At 40.2% G+C, this 11,522-nt stretch overlaps 1 protein-coding gene across 1 annotated transcript in view; it reads right to left on the bottom strand.

The window, feature by feature from the left end:
* The window catches only part of MORC3 (MORC family CW-type zinc finger 3), a 30,934-nt gene that overhangs the window by 8,790 nt on the left and 10,622 nt on the right, over positions 1-11,522 (bottom strand). The window contains exons 8-12 of the mRNA XM_006774123.2: positions 9,974-10,071; positions 4,251-4,355; positions 1,817-1,939; positions 1,638-1,712; positions 431-476 (exon numbers count right to left, since the gene is read on the bottom strand). Of these exons, the coding sequence (XP_006774186.2) occupies positions 431-476; positions 1,638-1,712; positions 1,817-1,939; positions 4,251-4,355; positions 9,974-10,071 (447 nt within the window). The remainder of the gene's footprint in view (positions 1-430; positions 477-1,637; positions 1,713-1,816; positions 1,940-4,250; positions 4,356-9,973; positions 10,072-11,522) is intronic.

The raw sequence follows: 11,522 nt of genomic DNA, 5'->3' as shown, positions 1-11,522 counted from the left end.
GGGGGGGGGGGGGGACAGTTTGAAGTTGTTGGGTTAAGAAGTCAGGGTTGGAAAGAGGGCAAGGAGGGGTACAAGAAAAGAGAAATATGTGAACTGAAAGAATAAGATCACTTCCATTTGTATGCAACTCCTAAGCTTTAAAAATATCTGTGCCCTAGCTGGTTTGCCTCAGTGGTTAGAGTCAGCCCTCGGACTGAAGGGTATCGGGTTCGATTCCCAGTCAAGAGCCTGGTTTAAGGTCTGTGAGGCAACCAATCGATGTTTCTATCCCACCTCCTCCCCCACCCGCCGGGCAACTACTGTAAAAAAAAAAAAAAAAAAATCAATGGGAAAAATATTCTCGTGTGAGGATTAACAACAAAAAAAAAATTTTGTTAAATTAATCCCTACCCAATATAAGACACAGCTATAAAACGGGAGGCTTCATTACCTGAGGGAGCCTTTCCAGTTGTCTGATCCTGTATTTGTCCTTGTCTCTTAAAAAAAAAAAAAAAAAAAAGATGAAAAACGTATTTAAATCTACTTCGCCATTATTGTTCAATTCTGTCTTGCAAAGAGACTTGCCATCTCACTCCCAAGTCCCTGGGATGTGCACACTAGAATCAGCGGTGCGTTAGGCAGGGAACCCTTTCCACCCCTCAGGCCCCAGGGCCTCAGCTTGCCCTCCCCACTGTTTACGGGCCTCGGAATGGGAATACCCCACAGGCCTCCACTGGTCTGTCTACCTCCGTCCTGCTGGATTTAAACAGTGCACCATAAATCAAAACTTCCAGAAAGTTCTTAGTGAACTCTGCCTGCTGTGTGCAGCACATCAGTCTAAGTTCACCAAGGCTGACCGACATCACTCGTTACCTAGCGCCCCCAGCCCACCTCCATTTCCACATGCCCACTCACATATTTCCTCTAGCTGAGTCAACAAATCATTGTGCCCTGTACATTCTCATCCTACCTTCAAGGCCTCTTACAAAAATGTCCTTCATGAATTTTCCTGATCCGTGTTGCCCTCTCCATCCTGGGGCCAGTGATCTTCCTATGGCCTTCCCAACAAGACTAGATCGTGCCTTGCATGGTACTTGATATCTTCTAAGTGGTAATATTCACATCTCACCTTCCCTGTTAGACTATAAGCTCATACAGGGTAGCATTCATTTATGATTCATCTGTGTGTGGCCCCAAAAGACAAACTATTCTGTATGCTAACTATCCTGTACATAGGGCAGCAATAAACAGGAATGATAAAAAGAGCGGGTATCCACAGCATAAACTTTTTTTAAAAAGCACTTGCTGTTATGTACCCCACAAGAAAATCATTCCTTCGGTCACAATCTTTTTGGCTGTACAATCAACCCCTGAACAAGGGTCTGAGCCGTGCAGGTACTCCTAAACACGGACTTTTTCTCAATAAACACAGTCAGATCTCTGTATCCCTGGGTGTCACAGCTGCAGATTCAACCAACCACGTGCAAGAGGGCCACTTAAGTTGTAGGCAGATTTTTGACAGCAAGAGTAAGGTGTGGGGGGGTTGGTCGGTGCCCCTAACCCCCACTGCTGTTCAAATCAGCAAATACTGCAGACACATCACTGTTGAGGTTTTGGGCATTAATTCTTTTCCCACCGCAAATCAGTGCCGCTCTCACCTCTTTTTGTAGGTTTTTTCATAAGTCGGATGCACCAAATCCTCATCTTCAGGTTCTTCTGGAACATCACAGTTTCTAATCAGAAAAATCACAGTGAAGAACAGGTCAGCAGTGCCTAGTCATACACCTTGAACAGTATTTCCTCCTTTCCAAAACGGACACTCCCAACTATCTGGTACCTGAACTGTGGGTCGGGGTTATTGGAGCAATACCATTTTTCTGGGAGTTGATCTATCCCATCTGGTAACTTTCGCCACTTTAGACAGGAATCACATTGAACCCATGTCTGATCAGGACGTTTCCTATAATAAAAAAAAAAATATATATATCAGCATGGAAACATGGATGCTATTATAGCACATCTCTGAACTTAAAATGTATATATTCTTTCAGTTTATAAAGTACTTCCTTACTTTTATCATTTAAAAAATACACTGATCCTATAAAAAACTGATATAGACTCATTTAACATATGAAGACTTCACCTTAATGCCTCTAACTTTTTAAATGTAGTTTTAAAAAAATGGCCCTGACTGGTTTGGCTCAGTGGATAGAGCATTGGCCTGTGGACTGAAGAGTCCCAGGTTCGATTCCGGTCAAGGGCATGTACCTTGGTTGCGGGCACATCCCCAGTGGGGAGTGTGCAGGAGGAAGCTGATCGATTAGCTTATCTGTATCATTTTCATCATAAAATGCCTCTATTATTTAATTCTATCCCTGAAAATTCATGACATCTATTACTGTGTGCGCCAAGTTAAACCAAAACAATTTTGATTACCTTCAAAAGGTTAAAAATGACAGGCCAATTGAAGGAAAATGACTTAAATGTATTATTTAATAGCATCCTATTAAACTTGCTCCATGATAAAACTCAAACTCAAAATATTTCAAATATCTTGCTCTGAAATTTATAGTTAGTACCTGCAATGTCAAATCTAGTATATTTATTCGCAAAATAAATCACCAGGTACAGAAAATCAGACAAGTTGTATTACTACAGTTTAAGCAATTTCTTATAATTGTATTTCATTTTTATCCTCTATTATAGCACATCTCTGAACTTAAAATGTATATATTCTTTCAGTTTATAAAGTACTTCCTTACTTTTATCATTTAAAAAATACACTGATCCTATAAAAAACTGATATAGACTCATTTAACATATGAAGACTTCACCTTAATGCCTGTAACTTTTTAAATGTAGTTTTAAAAAAATGGCCCTGACTGGTTTGGCTCAGTGGATAGAGCATTGGCCTGTGGCCTGAAGAGTCCCAGGTTCGATTCCGGTCAAGGGCATGTACCTTGGTTGCGGGCACATCCCCAGTGGGGAGTGTGCAGGAGGAAGCTGATAGATGTTTCTCTCTCATCGATGTTTCTCACTCTCTATCCCTTTCCCTTCCTCTCTGTAAAAAGTCAGTAAAATATATTTTTTTAAAAAAATGCATTTACACAGTCATATGATACTTCAAACAGTCCAGAAGTTTGCGAAGAAAATATAAACCAATTTCAGGAGGTGACATTATTGCATGTGTACAGACACACACACAAAATAAATGGGAAATTAATACAGAGTTGTAGCTTTGTTTTTTCATTATACATCTTGAACATCGTCCCATTGGTACACACAATACACAGCAGTACTCATTCACAGCATTATTACTATGTGCCATGTGTTTCTGAGCGTTTGTCAGGCATCTTATCTTTTAACTAGAGGCCTGGTGCACAAAAATTTGTGCACTTGGGAGGGGGGGTGTCCCTCAGCCCGGCCTATGCCCTCTCGCAGTCTGGGATCCCTCGGGGGATGTCCACTTGCCAGCGGGGAACAGGCCTACGCTGCAGTCAGACATCCTTAGCGCTGCTGAGGAGGCGGAGAGGCTCCCGCCACCACCGCTGTGCTGGCAGCCGTCAGCCTGGCTTGTGGCTGAGCAGAGCTCCCGCTGTGGGAGCAGACTGACCACTAAGGGGCAGCTCCTGCATTGAGCATCTTCCCCCTGGTGGTCACAGTGTGCCATAGTGACTAGTCATTCCCAGTCGTTCTGCTGTTAGGGTCAATTTGCATATTACCCTTTTAATATATAGGATTCTTACAATTCTAGGCGAAAATTGAAGCTTATAAGAGGCTAAGTAAGAAATTCAATGTCACTTGGTGACTTAAGCAGCAAAACTAGATTCCAAACTGAAGTCTGGTTTATGAGATGGTAACACAACACATGGGTAAAAACTGTTTCATCCATCTTTTGTGACTACCTATAAATGTATATATTCATTAGTTCACTATTCTAAATGTTTTATTTTTAGAAAGACAGAGAGGGAGAAAGGGTGGGAGGGAAACATGTCATTGTTCCACTTATTTCTGCATTCACTGGTTGCCCCTTGAATGTGCCCTGACTGGGGAGCGAACCCAAAACCTTGTCATACAGGGACAATGCTCTAACCAACTGAGCTTCCCTGCCCAGGGTCTACCATCAAGTCATTTTATGGTATGCTGATCTGAACTGTAGAATTTAGTCCTTACTTTGGGTTAGAGTCAATTGTAAACACTGTACAATCACTGTACCCTCCAATATCACATCTTGATAGTAGAGAGGGTGAACTTTTTTAATGCATACTTACTGTATATCTTCAACAGGCAAATTTAGAGGATATTCTGCATTTTTCTTCACTTTCATTTCATTCCAATAATCATTCAGTTTATCTCCCAGTGCTAGTATTGTAAGCCTGAAAAATAAATGATGAAACCAACTTAAGAAAAAAATAATAATAAAGATTAAATCTTTGTCAAACACAGAGAAAGCACAACCTGGCAATGATCAGGTGAACACTCGTGGGGGGGTGGGTAGGGAGTAGGGACGAAGGACCCCTAAAAGTACAGTTAATAAAAAACACTCAACATAACAGCAATTTTGTAGAAAGGACTGTTTTAAGTTACTAGTGCAGAGCGAGGGTCCTCTAGGAAGGAAGACACAATGTAATACGTTGGGTCCCCTGTTGTGAAAGAATGCGATCAACCAATCATGGGGAGAACCACTGAATTTCAACTCCAACCGTCCAAGCTTCAATTCAAATCAAACTCACACTTTTGGTGTATGAAAGTATGCAATCATTCCCAGGAAGTCTATTTCAAATAGCTTCTGTCCCACAATTAAAGACTTGCACTTCTCCCACAGTAAGATGTCTTTTCTTAATTGAGTTTATTGGCGTGACATTGGTTAATAAAATTACATAGGTTGCAGGTGTACAATTGTATAATACACTGGTTTTCAACCTGTGGGTCATGACTCCCGAAAATACATCCTGCATTTCAGATATTTACATTACAATTCATAACAGTAGAAAAATTACAGTTATGAAGTAGCAACGAAAATAATTGTATGGCTGGGGGTCACCACAACATGAGGAACTGTATTAAAGGGTGGCGGCGTTAGGAAGGTTGAGAACCACTGGTATAATACATCATGTGTTTATTGCACTGTGTGTTCACCACCACAAGCCCCATAGTAAGATGTTAAAAATCAATGGGACCTACTGAAATAAATAAGACTAAAGGCACAATTCTTCCTCGTCTCTTTTTCTCATCACCTCTACTCCTCAGTCCATGAGATTGCACCCATTTCTGCTGAGAATATACCTAGGGGTGGAACTGCAGGGGCATGGGGTGGGCATTTACTTCACAGCCTATTAGTTTTCAAAAATGATCAACCCACAGTTTTAGATCCCGCCGCAATGTACGATGAGAGCTCCAACTACCCTACAACTTGCCAACATTTGCTGTGTTTTCTTCACTGTAAATATTTATCCACTTTTGCCCATTATGATGGAAGCTTTTCACATCTTGTTTAAAAAACCTGCCTAACTAAAGATTATAACAGTATGCTTATTTCCATTTTGGTTTTGCTGTTCTCATTAAGGTCTAATATCCACCTAAGAACTGGCCTTCTCCTTCATTTGAGAGGCAGGAGTTAAAGTTCATTTTATCTGTACAGACAGCCAACTGACCTGGTCTCTTTTGGAAAGATGATCATTCTTACTACACTCAAATGCAACCTTTGCCACAGCAGATGACTCTATGTATGAAAGAGGGGTTGTTTCTTGACTTCTCTACTCCATTTCAGTGGACTATGTACCCTTTCATTAACACCCGCTTTCTTAGCTACTATGGCTTTCTAAGTGTTATTTAGTAGTGTGAGTCTTCCTGCTTTGTTGTTCTTTAATGACTGTCTTAACTGTTTTCAGTCTTCTAATGATCAACTTAAAGTTTAGATTAAGCCTATCAATATATCAACACACACACACACCTGCTGGGTTTTTTGGTTCTTTATAAAACTGAAATTGCATTTAATTATTTTGGTGAAAAACTGACATTTCATAATACCCACTGACCCTATTCTTGAACGTAGTATACCTACTTATTTAGGTCTTAAATTTCACTCCACAAAGTTTTGTGGTTTTCAGTGTGTCGAGGTCTTTGTGTATTTGATTTCCTCTGAAGTACTTGGTTTTATGATGATCTTATTGATTTTTTTTAAAATATCATGTTGTTTACCTGTTCTAGTACACAATGATTTCTGAATACTTCTTACCCAGTAACTTTAGAATACATATCACTTGTTCCTTTATTAATTCCAATTACAGATAATTTTGGACTTTCTACATATTATCATCTGCAGAAAAGTTTTATTTATTCCTTCCCAACCTTTCTAACTTTCATTTCTTTTTCTTGCCTTATTGTACGGGTTATTTCCTCTAGAACAATTGTATATAACTTTATCTCACTCTCACTCGGGGGGGGGGGGGGGTAGCTATTGATTATTCACCACTAGAAATGATGCCTGCTCTTCCTGTAAATACTCTGTACTATTATTTGTAAATAACTACTGTTACTATGCCCTTTCTGTTAATGGTTTTGTAAATGTTCCTTTTTCTAAATCACAAATGGGTGTGGTTTTATCAATTGATTTTTCTGTACCTATGAAAATAGCTATCGGAGTTTTCTTTTTTAGCATCAGTGTGATGGGTAACATTGAATTTTGAATATTAAAAACCACCCATGGCATCTAGCAACACATCCACTTGGGTTAAATGTATCATACTTCTTACATTTCAGCAGATGGGATTTGTTATTATTTTAAGATTTTTATATCTTGACTAGAGGCCCAGTGCACAAAAATTTGTGCACTTGGGGGGGGGGTTCCCCCCCCCTCAGCCCGGCCTGCACCCATTCACAGTCCAGGACCCCTTGGGGGATGTCCACCTGTCGACTTAGGCCCACTCCCTGGGGGGATCAGGTCTAAGCTTGCAGTCAGACATCCTTCTGGCAGCCAGGGAGCTCTCAGGGGATGTCCAACTAAAGGCTTAGGCCCCCAAGGGATCGGGTCTAAACCGTTATTTGGACATTCTTAGTGCTGCTACCGAGGTGGGAAAGGCTCCTGCCACCACCACTGCGCTGGCCAGCCATGAGCCAGCTTCTGGCTGAGTGGCACTCCCCATATGGAAGTGCACTGACCACCAGGGGGCAGCTCCTGCATTGAAAGTCTGCACCCTGGTGGCCAGTGCGCATCATAGCAACCGGTCATTCTGCCATTCAGTCAATGTGTATATCAGCCTTTTATTATTATTATTATATAGGATTATAGAGGATGTCCCTATTTCCCCCCTTTTGCCCCCTCTACCCAGCTCTTGCCCCCAACTTCTCACTGGCCATCGCCATACTGTTGTCTGAGTCCATCGGTTGTGCATATATTTTCTTTGGCTAATCCCTTCTTTAAATTCACTTCTTCAAATTTTTATTTTCAGATAAATGCTTATAACTGCACTTAGAATTAAGATATTTTTTAATTGAACCCTTATAAATTTTAGCACAATTTAATAAGTTATGCTAGAAGCAATTAGGAGATTTTTCATGTAATGCAGATACATTTCAATTAATATTTTATTAATTTTTAATTTTTAAATATTTTAATTTGAAATAATCTCATGCATGTAAAGCTGCAGCTTAATTTTTTTACTTTTAATCTATATGTGTCTTTATATTTAAAGTGGGTTTTGTTTTTGATTCACCCTCATAATCTGTCTTTTAATTGGTGCATTTATGCCACTGACTTTCAGAGTGCTTACTAATAGAGTTACTACCGTATCCGGCAGCTTCTGGGACTTCTGGGGTCGCACACGGGGGCCTGGATGGCGGCTTGTGCTGTCCCGCCCTGCCTGCAGTATGCAAATTAGCCGTCATATTTGTTGGTGGTTAATTTGCATATCATGCTGATTAGCCAATGGGGGCATAGCGAAGGTACGGTCAATTACCATGTTTGTCTACTATTAGGATAAGGAAAGACTGACATCAATTTCTTCTCTTGTAACATATTCATAAGTTCACTAGCAAAGTTATGCAAGTTTATAAAGGACTGGGTGCCCCTTTCCTAAATCTTTGAATTTAATATGTAAAAAGTTTTCTAAAAATTGATTTAATTTCACAGGAATGTGTTCATATCTAAACTGGTGAAATATTATGCTATCCCCTTCATAATGCTTTCTGTGTCTGTAGACCTACAGTATTGTCCTCTATTCCATTTCTGATACTGACAATTACTGTTTTCTCCTTTACTTCCTTAATCCCTTCATCTTACCAGATACTCACAAACTATTAATCTTATCAAAGAACACACTTTGAGCCTTTTTATTATGTCACTATCAATTTATTGTCCCTCGGCTCAAAGCCAGTATTCCCTGCTCAGTTCTATGCCCTAGAGCTCGGGCCTGTGAGCGTGTGCCCTTTGCCAGCCGGAGCCATGGTAGCTGGGCTAGCGGCGAGGGGCCTGCCAGGTGCAGCAGCTTCCAGAGCTCCAGTGCTCACCTGGCTGGGACCAGCAGCCCTGACCTCGCTCTGCCCTGGGCAGGAGACCAGTCCTAGCAGGCCCAGGTTCCAGCAGAGTCAGATCTTCACAAACCAGCTCCAGCCCACCACAGCCCTGGTGACAGCAGGCCCAGGACAGGCCAGCACTGGTCAAGCAGGAGGCTGGTTGCGATGTTTCTCATGACCTCTACAGAGAGATCAGAACCTCTGGCTTCAGGGGGTGGGGGCCTCCTCCTAGTTCCTTGACTGTTTCCTCTTTTTCAACCTAGAGGCTTTCAGCTCCTCTTTATCTTTTACCCCTTTCAGAAACCACCTTCTACTGTTCTAGATGTGGACAAAAAAAAGGGGGCTACATACTAACCTGAAAAGCTCAGGGGAGGCCTGCATGGCAGCCTTATAAAATCAAACACCAAATGTAGCCACACAGGAAGATCTGAAATTAAAAAGTCCCAACTAAAAACTCGTCATGGTGGGTAGTCATGTCCTAGGCCAGTACCTTCCTTGACAAAGGTCGATCTTTACCCTTAATGGAGCCTGTCTATTGTCTTTTTGTAAATAAGATAACATACCTTTGGAATGTCAAGTAATTTCCTATTTTCTGGACCCCTCAGGGCACTACCACTGCACCAGAGCAGAGACCACAGAGCCCTCCTTGTTACTGTTATAGTGTTAACTGTTGACTGCTACCTATCCTGCACCCACAAAGGTAAATGAATCAAGTCCATTCCTTCTACCTGTTATCCATCCCAGACATTCCCCGCCTCCCCCTTAGCTTTCTCCAGTCTCCTCAGAGTGCAATGTACAAAATAAGGTACAAAACTGCCCTTCTCTGGAGCATTTTCTCAATCCTGAGATTTTGCTTCCTGGTAATTGTCCACAGTTGGCTCAAATAAACTTACCAAATTCTCTTTAGGTTTGAACTTGTCTTACGGTGACATAGTTAACAATTCCTTGTATTAAGTTATCCCTGTTCAGATAGCAGGGTTAGCTGTCTCAGGATTGAACTCTGAGTGATATATTTATTTTCTATATTATCTGTGGTTCTTAATTCACTGATTTTGCTGTTACCTTTATAATTTCCTTCCATTTTCTGTTTTATTTTTTTTTCTTTATTTGAGGGGAGGGCCAATGGCATTTGTCTTTGCCACAATATTTACATGACATTTGCATTCTACTCCAGAACATATGCTTATGAGGACAGTTTGTGCTGCTCTACTTTACAACTAATATTAATGGCCACAAATTCTGGGACTCTCAGAAATATTTCAATAGCAAAATGGGAGAATGTATTTCTATTTGTAGGACACAATTTCTAGGATGAAAGACGATGGTTAAATGTGTCTTCTGTGCAAACCTTTCACCTACCCATTTTCTTAATGTCCCACAATGTAAAAACATTCATAGACTAAAAAAATCCTTAGAAAAAGTTATGAAAGCATTTCCAAAATACAATATAAAAATGCAAAAAGTTAAATAGGTAACACACCTGTACTCATTAGTATAGTCGAAATCTTGCTTATTATGAGTTGGCTTTAGGAAATTACATTCTATAATTCCCACTACTCCAACACCCATGTTGTTTGCCTGGAAAAGAAAATGAAATTGACATTTTAAGCATAAGACATGATGCCCAATATAATTACCCTCCATAAAGATTTATAATTTGTACCAAATATTTTCCTATATTTTATCTCAAGAAATTTAGCCTGAAAAACATTGTCAGGTAGGTAATTCACTTTTCTGGGAGTTAATTCCTTACGTATATTAGAGCCTTCCTCCAAAACCATATCCTCTGTTGTCAAGTATTCATTTAGACAAGTGTTATCTCCCCAATTTTATACAAAGGAAAAAAGACCACCTCTGCTGGGATGCAACTGCTTAGACAGTAGAAACCACAACTGAGTCATTTCTATATCCACAGCCTAAGCAAAGGCTCCGGCACTTAATATGCCATGTGTTTATTTAAAGTTGGCATTTTAAAAATTAAAAAGTCATTTATCCAAAGTTACAGATGCAGTTGTTAATGGCAATGAAATGAAAATCTACATCAGTAAAAATTATTTTTTAATTTTTACTCTAACTAAAATACTGAACTCAAAGCACAAGTCATATTCTGGTTATCTATGTGTGATTATCGAGTATATTTTGTTCATGATTGTAGTTTACTTCTTTTTTAATACATTTTTATTGATTTCAGAGAAGGAGGGAGAGAGAGAAACATCAATGATGAAAGAGAATCATTGATTGGCTGCCTCCTGCATAACCCCCCACTGGGGATCAAGCCCGCAACCCGGGCACGTGTCCTGACCAGGAATTGAACCGTGACCTCCTGGTTCATAGGTCAACGCTCAACCACTGAGCAATGCCAGTCGGGAATGATTGTAGTTTACTTCCAAGTTCACTTACAAAGTGAAAGAAAATATAATTTACAAAATGAAAATTTTCATAAATATAATAAGGGTGGTACAAAAGTAGGTTTATAGTTGTTAGTATGAGAAACAGAGTTTATTTTTACATTATTTATGAATTACTTATGACTTATTGTATTATTTTCCAGATGAACTGCACACCTAGTATTGCCCCATCCTGTAGATGAAGCCATATAAATCTAAGCATAATCCTACTCCATGAAGAACCACCAGTGGTCCTACTCTCCCACTTGTAAACCACAGTACCCTTCAATCTGTAGTTCGTTTCACCTTCATTCCAGCCTCATCTTCCTCCCTCCCCCATTACTCTATTTCCCACTTAGCATCTAATGCAGGCACAGCAAATTACTCCCTTAGTGATGGCATCGTCTAAGAACCTTTTTTTCCTTCCTTTGAAGATACTTTCCCTGCTTGGAAAGCTGCTGCCAGACTTCCAACACAGGAGTCAACAGAGACTCATGGCAACCACCACTTTCTCCAAGAAGCCTTCTCTGATTTCCACGTCTGATCATCTCTCTATGCTGAGATCCAGCATGGGAAATCATACCGCTATCTGATACCTACTTAATCATGTTTACTAAATCCACAGAATGCAAATACTAGGTC

This window comes from Myotis davidii, unplaced genomic scaffold (assembly GCF_000327345.1).
Source record: "Myotis davidii unplaced genomic scaffold, ASM32734v1 scaffold227, whole genome shotgun sequence".
NCBI classification, from domain to species: domain Eukaryota; kingdom Metazoa; phylum Chordata; class Mammalia; order Chiroptera; family Vespertilionidae; genus Myotis; species Myotis davidii.
Note: the sequence above shows the minus strand (reverse complement) of the source record. Positions and strands in the feature narration are given on the sequence as shown.